The 14,440-nt window shown below is 41.1% G+C and overlaps 1 protein-coding gene across 4 annotated transcripts in view; it reads right to left on the bottom strand.

Moving 5' to 3' along the window:
- dlg3 (discs, large homolog 3 (Drosophila)) overlaps window positions 1–14,440 on the bottom strand; it is a 539,119-nt gene that overhangs the window by 217,954 nt on the left and 306,725 nt on the right. For all 4 annotated transcript variants that reach the window (XM_043704756.1, XM_043704755.1, XM_043704754.1 and 1 more), the window contains 2 exons: window positions 12,928–13,052; window positions 6,349–6,518 (listed from right to left, as the gene is read on the bottom strand). In XM_043704756.1, coding sequence (XP_043560691.1) covers window positions 6,349–6,518; window positions 12,928–13,052 — 295 coding nt within the window. The remainder of the gene's footprint in view (window positions 1–6,348; window positions 6,519–12,927; window positions 13,053–14,440) is intronic.

The following is a 14,440-nucleotide window of genomic DNA, read 5'->3' on the forward strand; positions in this document are numbered from 1 at the left end:
ATCGACATCCAACAGTAACACTGTGGGTAAATAGGGAATACAGGACACAAGTTTCACAGCCAGGAAGAAGCAATTTTTGCAGTGTGCAGGATGTAACAGTCCCATAAGAATGAGGTCAGGATCCAAATGCTATTGCAACCTCTTCTGGCTTTCCTCAGGGTGGATTCCAAATTCAGATGGAAAAATAATTGAGAAGAGCAGAGGAAATTAAGGACTTTTGAAATCTAAAATCCTTCTTTCCCAACGGTGCATAACTTCCACGCTATGTTTGTACCTCGCCAACATCACTGAAGCGATTGTACACTGAGAAAAGCTTCTCCACAGAAACTGGCAAACTGGGTTACCTTTGACCATTTACATTGAAGGGCCCCAGATATGGCTGGTATTCCAAGCACTTCTCTCACTGATTATCAACCCCTTGAAAGTTACGTTACCTGTTTATCACTTCATTCACCTCCAGTTCCACTTTTCTGTTACTATGCTTCACTGCAGCCTGGGAAAACCTCTTGTGACCTCCCAATTGACAAAGGCAGAAGCCATACTAGCGCAAACAACTGCAGCAGCAGCTAACCATCGGCTACTTTCTCCTCAGCCATATCTCTATATCACAGAGATAGACATGGAGATTTCACGGAAGAAGACAAAATTCCCAGCCATGGATCAACAGGCAGTGCAGCAGTACTCTTGATATGTTGGCACCAGCGCCCCAAGACACTTAGCAATCATGACAAGTCTTTATTGCATCTGCAGCTTCCTGAAACCAAATGATCTTCCCTGGTTGACAGTCCTTGCCGTTAAGCAGCAAAGTGGCACTAGTGGAGGGCTACATCCCAAATTCCTTGAGTAATTGGTTCTCATCATTTTACATGCTCTCTTCTCCTGCAAGGAGAAGAAGCAGCGAGGTGTCAATGTTTGTGTTTCCCAGTGATTAAGGTGATGACCAATGTTCTAATTGCCAGTGTGAAGTAATACATCACATTCTCAATGGTCTCAGCAATTAAAAAGAGAGAGTTTGTAGTTGGTCCTGTTAACTAGAAATCCTTTGACAGAATGGATGTGTGATTCCAATTATTCAGGAAGCCTGGAGGAGGGATGCTAATACTATAGCTCTGGGAAGAAGCCTCAGCAAAGTCTGATCAATAAGAAGTTGGGCTCTTAACTTAAAAATGGTGTCACCCTTCAGTCTGGAACTAAATTGAGGAAGTTCCATTCACAATTGAGTTCATTACTACTTCACCCTGCATCGTTACCTCACCCTCAACATTGTAACTGTTCTGTTTCAGGCTGTATGTCCAATAGCTATCTTCCACTGTGGTCTAGCCCTTGCTCCAAATGGGTATTTGTATCTGATGCAACAATGCTTACAGCATCCATACTGTAAGAACTAGATGTGAGATTGTGGCATTGAAAAGCATTTTGGATTTACCTACAGCATATGGTTGGCAGTAGTTAAAGAACGCAATTTATCAGCATCTTCTCAAGGGCAATTAGGGATGGGAAATTATTGCTAGCCAGGTGGTGAAGCCCACATTCCCTTAATGAATAGAAAAGGCGATTCACATTGGCTTGCTAAAATATATCAAATCTACCTTCAGAAAATCTTTAAATTCAGCTGATTTGAGTGGGTATGGGTTAAATCACATGGATTGTGACTGTATCAGGATCTGTGTATATTGATAATCCCGCCACAGGTGGACTATTAGTATCTTAACACGTAGAAATGTTTTGGAAATCGACAATGTGCTTGTGGCTTCATACTACAGTGTAATTATGTCAATAGAATTGGTGATCTGTATACTCTAAGAGACAGTCTCTTTGCAATAGACATTGACTATATAGACTTTAGTGAAGCATTCGACAGGAAATCACATGGTAGACTGGTTAGTAAGGTTAGATCCAGGGTGAGCTAGCCAACTGGATACAAAATTGGCTTGAAAGTAGGAGACAGAGGGTGACCGTAGAGAGTTGATTTTCAGATTGGCGGCCTGTGACCCGTGGTGTACCACAAGGATCAGTGCTGAACCCGCTGCTTTTCATCATTTATATAAATAATTTGGATCTGAATATAGGAGGAATGTTAGTACATTTGCAGGTGACATCAAATAGGTGGTGTAATGGACAATGAAGAAGGTCTCTCAAGAGTACAATGGGACCTTGATCAGAGGTGCCAATGGTCTGAGGAGTGGCAGATGGAATGAAATTTAGATAAATGTGAAGTCTGGCATTTTGGTAAGGCAAACCAGGGCAGGGCTTATATATTTAATGATAGGGCCCTGTAGAGTGTTGCTGAATAAAGAGGCCAAGGGTGGAGGTTTGTATTTCCTTGAAAGTGGAATTGCAGATAGAATGGTGAAGAAGTTTAGCATACTTGACTTCATTAATCAGAGCATTGAGTATAGGAGTTGGGATATCATGGTCCAGCTATACAGGACATTGGTGAGGCCACTTTTGGAGTACTGCATACAATTCTAGGTTGCCTTTTTACAGGAAGGATGTTGTTAAACTTGAGAGGGTGCCGAAAAAGTTTACAAGAATGTTCCCGAATTGGAGGGTTTGAGTTATAGGGAGAGCTTGAATAGTTTGGGGCTTTATTTCTATGGAGCATCAGAGACTGAAGGGAGACCTTATAGACATTTATAAAATTATGAAGGGCATAAATAGGGTGAATAGCCAAGGCACACTTTTCCTAGGGTGGGGAATCCAAAACCCAGAGGACATAGGTGTGAAGTGAGAGAAGAAGGATTTAAAAGGGGACAAGGCTAGCTTTTTCATGAAGAGGATGGTGTGTGTATGGCATGAACTGCCAGAGAAAATGGTGGAGGCAGGTACATCTACAAGATTTAAAAGGTATCTGGATGATTGTAAAATTAGGAAGGGTTTAGAGGGATATGGGCCAAATGCTGGCAAATGCGACTAGGTCAGATTGAGGTGTCTGGTTGATGTGGATGAGTTGGACTGAAGGGTCCGTTTCTGTGCTGTATGACTTTATAACTCTTAAGGCCATACCATGGAGCACCACTTATGATACTTAAATATAATACCGATGATTGTAAATGCTTCCTATTGCCTTATACTGATAACATGGTATATGAGATTATAATATGGAAAACTTGATCACCTTCTGAGCCTTTTGCTGAGTTGACTATGCACTTCATGGAGGAGTTTGAAATTGTGCACAGTCTTAGATTTTTCTTGCTGCCCATCTGATGGAATCAATCTTCCAGTGTGATATGCTATGCAGATGTAAAGAAATGCTAGACAGCTTTCAAGGAGATGAGACAAAATGTTTTTTTGGTTTGGTGAAATTTTATCACTGTGGCAATAGTATTGGCTTGTTTTAATTTTCTCTCTTTTCATTTTTTCCCTTTTCTGTTTTTGTTGCACTTTACTTTTGGCTTTTGCTGCTCCTTTACTGATTTTAATAACCTTAAGAAATCAAGTTCTGTAATAGCAGATATCTGCCACTAGATGACATTCGTGCCAAATCAGGAAAAGTAAAGCTAAAGTCACCAGACACTGTATCAATTGGACCATAGGGCTACTGTCTTATTAGACAGAAAGACGATTGGTGGTAATTTTACCTGAGGGGTATCACACTTCAGACAAAGGATGAGGTTGTAAGAAGAGTCCCTCATGTTAACTTCAACTGGTGCAGGAACTGAACTGCCATAGGAATTCACTCTGGCCTGGCACTGACGTGAGCAGAAAACATGCTGGAAACAGCCAATCTCTTTACACTGTAAAGCTTGTTAATTTAGTCAGAGCACCTGAAGTAGGATAAAGGTTCTTTGACTTGCAGCTAAAGTTCATTGGGTCTTAGGTCATTTTGCTGCTTGGATTGCCAGTATTTCTAATGGCCATATTGTGATTTCTATACTTTTGCCATTCAACAACAATTTAAAACAGGACTCTTTTCTCTTATAGAATTCATTCTTGTAGAATGCAGGAAAATAGGGAGCAGAAGAATCAGGTTAACGAACAACCATAGCAACCAACTGTGCTGCTCAGGATAGATTTGATTGGGGTGGGAAGGCTGAATAGATGACGCAACATCCAATACACTATGTCGACAGGCCAAGGCTCATCGTGCTTAATCTAACTGAGAACGAGCACCAGAGGAGGCTATATTTCTTAAGGCAGGCTGTCACAAAGCTGTACCAATCTCCTGCAGCAGGACAGCCTGCCTGCTAGAAAGGAGATCGTGGCAAAATAGTGATCCTCAAAGACCCCACAGCTCTGAATGTGTACACCACTGTCTTCTGTAAGTATGTAACAGGGGACATCAGTGCCAATAAAGGTATGCTCTAATTTCCAAGGCTGGGCAATAAATCACATTCCCCATTGCCTCAGCAATCAAGAGGAGGTGCAGTTTGTGATTGGCTGTCATTAGGAACATGAGCTAGCAACATCCATCACCAGAAAAGGATATCACTCCACAAATACACAGCTAGTACTATTTGCACCATGCAGTCCTCCATAATTTAAATGATGTTCTGAGCTAGATGTAGTCTCATCCTCATACTGGCATAAATGGACAAGCCACTTCATTGACTTCACAGCAGTTGGATTTGTCAGTCTCTCTAAGTCTGGGAAAGCCAAGGATTCTAGAGGACTGGAAAATGGCTAATGTATTACCTTTGTTCAAGAAGGGAGGGAGACACGAGATGGGAAATTATAGGCTGGTTAACCTGACCTCGGCCATTGATAAAAATTTTTAATTATGTACTACGGCTGCTGAGTTAGGCCAGAAGGAAGCACACCACTATGATATCTGCCTCAAATCCTTCTCATTGCTACAACTTCTGACCCCTCCTCAATTAATCTTTGTCTTGACAAAAATCAGAAGTTTTGTCTGCTTCCTGCTGGAGATGAAATTGCAATCCAGAAAAGAACTGACTGGGTTGAGCTTCTTCCATGGATTCAATCTCATGTTGTTCTTTCTTCATGGATTCTCACTTCTATGAGGTCTAGCTCTAAGGGCAGGGACAAAAATCACAAGCCCTGACGCTGCTTCTGGCCTGAGGTTCTGGCTGCATCCTTGAGCCCCCACACCTGCACAGTGTTCCTGACCCTGAACTGAACACTGCAGGGATTAAGTGAGGACTGCAGATGCTGGAATCAGAGTTGAGACTGGGATGCTGGAACAGCACAGCAGGTCAGGCAGCATTCCAAGAACAAGAGAATCAACGTTTCGGGCAAGAGCCCTTCATCAGGAATGAGGCTTGTGAGCCAACGGGGTGGAGAGATAAATGGTAGAGAGGTGGGGCTGGGCGTAAGATAGCTGAGAGTGTGATAGGTGGACAGGGGTGGGGGTGGTGGTGATAGGATGAAGAGAAGGGTGGAGCGGATAGGTGGGAAGGAAGGTGGACAGATAGGACAGGTCATGAGGGCGGTGCCGAGTTGGAAATTCTGCACATCGCAGCCCTGACCTTGACCCAAGCACATTGCACCCGAACAGAGGACAGTGATCCTGTCCCTGACCTGAGCACAGCAGCACCATCCCTAAACCCGAGTACACCAGATTTGACCAGAGCACAGCAGCCCTGACTGATGCACAGCAACCCTATCTTCTGACCTGAGTACCAGAAGTTCCGGTTGTTGTGCCCCTGTCCTGGTCCCTTATATATCTATACTGTATTCTTGAGGCTGCTTTCTTAAACTAAACTGTCTATATTCTAAGCCTGCTGTATCTCTGTCTCCAAAAGTTACTATCATCTGACTGTCAGGAGTTCCAAGAAACTTTTTTACTTACATACTAATATATAGAATACTGATCTTTGTAGTACAGTTCCCTAGTACAGTTATCCATTCCTCTCTTACAGCCTCAACTGCATGTGACTTTGATGCTATGACATCATTATACACATCATCATCCTTAGCATATGTATTCTCATTATACTACGATCACATTCCAAATTGCACTTCTGCAGCCAAGTGTTTGTGTACTGCTGAGTTTAGGAATGACAAGCACTGTATATTCCTGCGACCTGGAGTGCAGGCACTTAATATTTTTGACAGTGTGCAAGTGCAGCTGCTGTTACTGAGTGTGTGAATGTTTGAGTTACTAAGATTTTGAAAACCAGCTGCTTCACTGGATTATTGAGCCAAGGTTTGCAGATATACTATTTGTGTTGTATAGTCAAAATTCATTATTTATATTTTGGAAAGAAGCATATAGTTTTAATGATACTGCTTTAATATTAGAAGAAGGGTTATCAACAGAAGAAGGAAACTAAGAACTGAGTTCTGAGGATTCATAGGAAGTTAGTTTTATCTTCCTTTTCCTTGCTTGCATAGTAATAGTGGCACAGATCAGATCAGCACTACTGTCAGTCATTGAAAAGTTACCTTTAGGTCCTTTCAAAAGATTCACTTCTAATATAGCCTCTGCGGCTGGCTGTCTTCTACGAACTAACAGTCGGACAACAGGTCCTGCCTCCTTCAGTGCCTCCACTGCTTTACTGTGAACAACCTCAGAAACATCCACATCATTGACTCGAAGTACACAGTCATTGACCCTGAAAACGACAAACGCAATCAAGGATGAGAATTCCAGCAGTGGATTTTTCCTGCAAAATGGACATATTTCACTCGTTCTAAAAGAGAATTAAATTCTGAAATTATTAACCAGCATTGAAAATGTATGAAGGTGCAAATTGTGATAAAAATGGGAAGACTGAGATGATGAAAATTAAAACGCACATTTGAATGAGATGCAACAAAATCTTACAGGTTTAAGCAGGAGGAAGAAACAAATAGGGGACAGAATTTACTTGCTACATCCCTGAGCAGGCTGGGAGATGCATGAAGGGGTTAGATTCAGCTGTGAAAATCTTGATGATGGGTTTTCCATCTGGTGGCCAATTGAGGTGACCTATGGGTATCATCGTGTCTCAAGTGGTATTCTACCAATGGCAGTGGATTGTGGAGATGAGGGGAGTTCCACATACACATGGGGCAACTTCCCAGTAAAAGCTGGGAACCTTCATGAGGAGGAGAAACTGGGTAATTTGTGGTCCTCAGCAGCAAAAAACCAGTATCACTGAAAGAGGACACATGCTCTTCACAAACCCACACCCCACCCCATCCAACACAAAGGTCTGCATTACTGACCTTCAGCTTTAACAGCATGGAATCCCTGCAGCATGAAATTAACTGCCTTTTATCATTTACTCCTGTAGGGTCACATGATAATGATAACAGTGAAGTTTGCTGCAGTTAACTGAATTCACCTCATGGTATGAATAGGTTTCAAAAAGTGTGGCAGTGGAAAAGCATAGCAGGTCAGGCAGGATCCGAGGAGCAGGAGAGTCGATGTTTCAAGCATGAATAGGTTTGCACTGCTGAGATACTGTGGTACATCTTGAATCCTTAAGTTGTACATATACATTGTTCATTACAGGAACATAGGAATAGAGTTAAAATATCCAGTTGTATGCTCCCACATGCAGCCATTTTCCAGAGTGCATATTAAGGAATCATATTTGCATGGACTGTAACCTTACTACTATAATTGCAAAGGAAGCTTTGAACAACACACACAATTTCTCAATTTGCACTCCTTCAGGATAAGGCTGTACATTGAAAATGCATAATTGGATAATTCCCCCTACATGACGAGAAGTAGGTAATTTTATTTATTAGTTTTGATCACCACTTAATTAATGGCAACATCCTGCTTTCTCTTTAAATGAGAAAATCAGTGATTTCAGGGAATTGGGACTGTGGTGTGGTAATCCAATATCTGATTGCACTTCCATCCCATAAGTTTCAGCGCAGGCTGCATAGTTTCCGGAATAAATCTTCCAATTCCTCAATGAATTAATTTTTATAAAATCACTCTCAGGATGTGGACATTGCTGGCTAGGCCAGATTTTTCTTTGTTTAAAATTGCCCCTGAGCAAGTGATGATGATCTATCTTTTTGAGCTGCTCCACTCCTTTGGTGCATGTATTCACACAACGAGAGGGAGTTCCAGGACTTTACCTAACAACAGTTTAGGAACAGTGATATTATTCCGAGGCAGTGTGGTGTGTGACTTGGAAGAGAATTTGGAGGAGATGGGATTTTTATGTATCTGCTGTCCTTGTCCTTCTGGATGTTAGTGGTCACAGGTTTAGAAGGTACTGTCTAAATAACTGTGGTGAGCTATTGCAGTGCATGTTGTAGATGGTATGCACAGCCACCACCATGGAAGTGAGGGGACTAAATGCTGAGGGCATTAAATAAATGCATATCAAGCAAGCTACCTTAAACTGGATGGCGTCAAGCTTTTTGAATACTGTTGGAGCTGCATACATTCAGGAAAGTGGAGAGTTCTCCATCACAATCCTGATTAGTGCTATGCAGACAGGGAACAGGCTTTACAGGATCAGGAGGTGAGCTACACACAGTAGAATTTCTAGCGTCAAACCTGCTTTCCTTGTCAATGTATTTATTTGGGTCATTCAGTTCAGCTTCTGCTTAATGGTAAATCCTTGGATGGTAATAGTGGGGCATTCTGCAATTATAATGTCATTAAATATCAAAGACAGATTGTGGGATTCTCTCTTGTTAGAAAATATCATTGCCTGACATTTATGGACACACGTGTTACTTACAATTATTAGCGCAAGCCTAAATGTTGTTCAGATCTTGCTGCTGTTAGACATGGACTGCCTTTGTATTTGGGGAGTCAGGAATGTTGTTAAATTTATATTAATAATTCGGAGGAAGGAAGCAAAAGTACTGAAGCCAATTTTGGAGATGACACAAAAATAGGTGGAAAGATCAGTTGCGAGAGGTAGACAAACAGTTTACAGAGAGCTATTGATAGATTAAGTAAATGGGCAAATGGAGTATTATGTTGGAAAATGTGAAATTGTGAGGAAAAAAAGTGTTGTACTTTATGGGTCCTTTTCAAATTGGCAGGCAGTAACTAGTGGGGTACCTCAGGGATCAGTGCTGGGACCCCAGCTATTCATAATATATATTAATGATTTTGATGAGGGAACAAAATGGAACATTTCAAAGTTTGCAGATGATACCAAGGTGAGTGGGAGCATGAACTGTTACGAGGATGCCAAGGTCCTTCAGTATGACCTGGACAGATTGGATGGCAAATGCAGTATAATTTGGATAAGTGAGGTTTTTCAGTTTGGAAACAAAAACAATAAGGCAGATTACTCCCTGAATGGCTGAAAATTTGGAGACAGGAGTATGCAGCGAGACCTGTGTTTCCTTGTGCACCAGTCGCTGAAGGTAAGCATGCAGGTGCAGCAAGTGATAAAGAAGGCAAATGGTGTGTTGGCTTTCGTTGCGAGATAGTTTGAGTACAGGAGCAAGGATGTGTTGTTGCAGTTATACAGGGCCTTGGTGAGGCTACACCCAGAACACTGTGTGCAGTTTTGCTCTCCTTTTCTGAGGAAGGATGCTCTTGCTCTCGAGGGAGTGCAGCAAAGGTTTACCAGGTTAATTGTGGGGATGGCAGGACTGACATATGAGGAGAGATTGACCAAGTTAGGATTGTTTTCACTGGAGTTCCAGACAAATGAGGGGGGATCTCATTGAGACTTACAAAATTCTAACAGGGTAGATGCAGAGAGGATATTCCCGATGGTGGGTGTGTTCAGAACTAGGAGTCACAGTCTGAGGATTCAGTGTGTACCATTTAGGACGAGATGAAGAGACATTTCTTAACCCAAAGAGTGGTGAGCCTGTGGAATTCATTGCCACCGGAAGTAGTTGATGCCAAAACATTGAATGTATTTAAGAGGTGGCTAGATATAGCATTTGGGGTGAATGGGATCAAAGGTTATGGGGAGAAAGCAGGATTAGGCTATTAAGTTGGATGATCGGCCATGATTGTGATGCATGGTGGAGCAGGCTCAAGGGGCTGAATGGCTTCCTCCTGCTCCTATCTTCTATGTTTCTATTTTGGAAAGGAGTACAAAAATACAGCATTAGTTATATGAAGAAAAAGTGCAGAAAGCTGCAACACAATGAGACTTGGGATACTTGTGCACGAAACACAGAAAACAAGCACACAGGTGCAGCAGGTAATCAGGAAGGCAAATGGAACATTAGCCCTTACTTGAAGAGGGCTGGAGCATAAGAGTAGGGAAGTCTTTGTGCAAATGTACAAGGTCTTGGTGAATACTAGAGCACTGAAGGCAATTTTGGTCACGTTATTTAAGGAAGGATATTTCATTGGAGGTACTTCCGATAAGGTTCACTAGGATGTTCCCTAGTACGAAGGTATTGTCTTATAAACAAAGGCTAAACTCATTGGAATTTAAAAGAATGAAAGGTGATCTCATTGAAACATACAGTATTCTTAAGGATCTTTTCAAGATAAGCTAAAAGGATATTTCCCATTCTGGGAGAGTCTAGAACCAGAGGGCATAGTTTCAGAATAAAGGGACACCAATTTAAGGCTGAGATGAGGAGGACTTCTTTCTCTTGGAGGGTTGTGAGTTTTTGGAACTCCTTGCCACAGAGAGTCATAAGAGCAGATTCTTAGTGTACATTTAAGTATGGTATAGATTGATCTTGCTAGTAGGGGAATCAAGGATTATCAGGAAAATGCAGGAAAGTAAACGTGAGGAATGTTTGATCAGCCATGATCTTGTTGAACAATGGGGCATACTTGAGGGGCTGAACAGCCTATTCCTACTTCTTTGAGCAATCAATTCCTACCTCTGACCTTCTGATGCCTGTGATCCTAGGAGGTCCTGCATTAATGCCATGTGACTAATATGACTGATCCCAAGGAAATATCTGCTTTATAAATATCTCAACGAGCTTTATATTTACAATCTTCTGGGGCACATTCTCACAACTCAAATACAGTTTATTTTTCTTGGAATTCTTTCTAACAGGTTTATCTCAAATTCCATGATATGTAATCTTTCTCTCAATTTCCTGATTAAAGGGAAGTATCTGTTCATATAGCAAAAAGTTGATTAAATCATCCTTTAACCATTTCACGTTCATAACCTAACCTAATCAAACTTTTATCTTAGCTAATTCTATTATCTCAAGTAATTTTACTCCAAGGTATATGCTATATATTTGCCTAAGATGTACAACTAAAATTAATCACATTATTCCAATGATCTTAGCAATTTCCTTTTTTTAAATTCTGGTGTCCCTGTTTAAAACCAAGGCTAACTGATTCCATATATGTACTGAGGAGGCATTGGTCCCTGTGATGTGCTTGGACAAAGAGAATGGTAAAGAGAACCATCTGGTCATGAAATGCTATGCTGGAAATTTAACTTGCTGAAGGAGCAGCTTCTCAAAGTATATTCAGTGGGCTAAGATTCATAATGATTAAACTCAAGTAAAACTATACATAATTGGAGAAATTCCGCACAAGCTACATTTCTGTGATGCAGCACTTGTTCATGTAACTGTGTATTGGAGTATCTACTGCTTAATTTCCCTTCATGTGTAACACTTTTTTTCTGTGCTGAATTTCAATGACCTGAAAATTAGGAGTGCTGCAAATCGGGCATTCTGACCTCTGAGCTCTATTATTTCATTCATTGCCCTATTCAGTAAGACCATGCAGTGAACATTATCTGAATATCTATTATTTTAATTGAGACCTTATTTTTTGCCAGATTACGTTAATCATACATACATTGCAGGATCAGATCTTCCCATAGTGTCAAGTAGAAGAAGGAAATCAGAAACTTCCATGAATCGTACAAATGTAGAGAAGGGAAACAGAGTTTAGAAAAAAGATTATTTTGAGATTATTTTAATGGGCTTGAAAGATCTTGTACTTCGGGTGGCATGTAAAACTTGCTGTTTTTCACTTATGCTTCTAATGCCTGTTAATGCTACAGATACTTTTCTTTTGTCTGGAGACATTCAATGTTGTCATCTCTGCATAAACGAACATCATTCTGCAAAATAACCTGGACCCATAAAATAAGTGTTCTGTAACCTCAGGCTCTTGCTATACTTCTGAAGATTCTGTTGAAACATAGTGTCTCCACATTGTAGCTGTCAAAATCAATTCTGCTATTTGCCTGAAAGGCTAAACAGTTCCAGGCATTCATTTCATGGTCAGGAGGACAGGGATGAGATTTCCTCTCTTTTCAGAGATCACTGTATTCTCTCTTTAACTAGCAGTTGACAGATTGTTCCAGACAAAAATCCACTGCATGATCTTAAAAAGTGAAACAATTAATCAAAATTGAAGGTGTTGGAATTGACATCACAGCATTTTGGTAATGTACAGAATGTCTGATTCTTAGAGCTAAATATTACTATTTCCAATGACACTACATGTAGTACATGGCAGAGATTTACTTTGCAGAGCAGAATTGTGAAGTCATTACTCTGTCTTTTGCAACATAGAAATTGGATAAGCATGATAATTGTTCATGCCATGCAAAAATGGAGCAGAAACAGATTGCTCCTAATTCAAAATGCATATAATTATCCAGTAGAAATAGAATAAAGGACAGCATGGACTGCATCACACACTTCACAATTCAGATTGGGAATAATTCCTGCTCACATGCTCAGAATTGATAGTGAAAACATAATTATCTGACAAACAATAGGCCAGTGTAATTCAAGCTATGATGTATATGAAGGGAGAGAGAATTCATGTGGAGGAAAAATGAAGCAATTCCAATGTAAGAATTATCAAGTCCATTTCAGATGGATGTTGTTCAACATGATGAGTACAGAAATTAACAACCTTCTGTGTTCTGACAGATTGACCCACTTCAGCTGGGTCATCAAGAGTAAATCTACAATTATTTTCTTCAGCACTCAGCTTCAATCGCTATTAACAGTAAACCTGTTGAGTGAATGGTAAGTGCAGCACAAAAGGCTAGTAATCAATAGTGAACACACCTCTCTATGTAAGAACATAAGCAATTACATATTGTATAATGTCTTTTCTACAAATTACTAGTTAGTTACCCAAGTCGTCCATCCATTGCAGCAGCCCCACCAGGAATAATTTTGGTAATAAAAATCCCAGGATCATCTGGAACATGAGGATTATCAATTCCTCCAGCAATGCTAAATCCAAGGCCTGAATTACCCTGTAAGGACAGAATTAATCAATTATTGATTTGACTTAAATTCCAGCAATCTACCATCTTGCAACATATCAAATCATTCAGTTAAAATTAAATTCATGTCTTGGTTATTATAGAGACCAGACTTCAATTATTGTCAATTCACTGAGGTCCAGGGGTTGAACTGATTAAATTAAGACTCAGCCCTTACATACTCCAAATTAACAAAGTCTTATAACTCGCTACTAAAATAATAAGGCTCACATGTCAATATAATTTTGCTGAAATCTCAACCTTTGAGCCAGAAGGTCCAAGTTCAAATTCTACCCACTCCAAAGGTGTGTAATAGCATCAATGATGAGATTGTGTCGAAAATATCTATCTACCTTCCCCCACATTCTATATCCCTTTCACTCCCTCGAAACACCTGTACTCATACTTACACCTACATCCAGCCAGAAACACATTCAGGAGAAAGTGATGACTGGAGATGCTGGAGATCAGAGTTGAAAAGTGTGGCGCTGGAAAAACATCTGAGGAGCCTGACAGTCAACATTTTGGGTACAAGCCCTTCATCAGAAATGTTGAGGGAGGCAGGGTGGGGGCAGAGAGATAAATAGGAGGTTGTGGGTATAAGTGGGAGGAAGATAGCTGTGAAGGCGATAAATAGATACAGTGGGGGAGTGATAGTGACAGGTCGGAGGGGAGGGTGGAGCGGATAGGTGGGAAGGAAGATGGACAGGTAGGACAGGTCAAGATTCTGGATCAGTGGTGCTGGAAGAGCACAGCAGTTCAGGCAGCATCCGAGGACAGGCAAAATCGACGTTTCGGGCAAAAGCCCTTCATCAGGAATAAAGGCAGAGAGCCTGATGCGTGGAGAGACCCTCCTGATGAAGGCCTTTTGCCCGAAACGTCGATTTTGCCTGTCCTCGGATGCTGCCTGAACTGCTGTGCTCTTCCAGCACCACTGATCCACTACCTAACTGGAGTCAAGTTAGGTAAAGGGGAAGTACAATGAGATCCAGGTGTTCTTGTACATCAGTCAATGAAAACAAGCATGCAGGTACAGCAGGCAATGAAGAAAGCTAATGGCATGCTGGCCTTCATAATAAGAGGAATTGAGTATAGGAGCAAAGATGTCCTTCTGCAGATGTACAGGGCCCTCATGAGACTGCACCTGGAATATTATGTGCAGTTTTGGTTTCCAGATTTGAGGAAGGATCTTCTGGCTCTTGAGAGAGTGGAGCATAGGTTCACAAGGTCAATTCCTGGAATGGCAGGACTATCATATGTTGAAAGGTTGGAGTGACTGGGCTTGTATACACTTGAGTTTAGAAGGATGAGAGGGGATCTGATTGAGACCTATAAGATTATTAAAGGATTGGACACTCTGGAGGCAGGAAGCATGTTTC

Source organism: Chiloscyllium plagiosum, chromosome 15 (genome assembly GCF_004010195.1).
Source record: "Chiloscyllium plagiosum isolate BGI_BamShark_2017 chromosome 15, ASM401019v2, whole genome shotgun sequence".
Lineage (NCBI taxonomy): Eukaryota > Metazoa > Chordata > Chondrichthyes > Orectolobiformes > Hemiscylliidae > Chiloscyllium > Chiloscyllium plagiosum.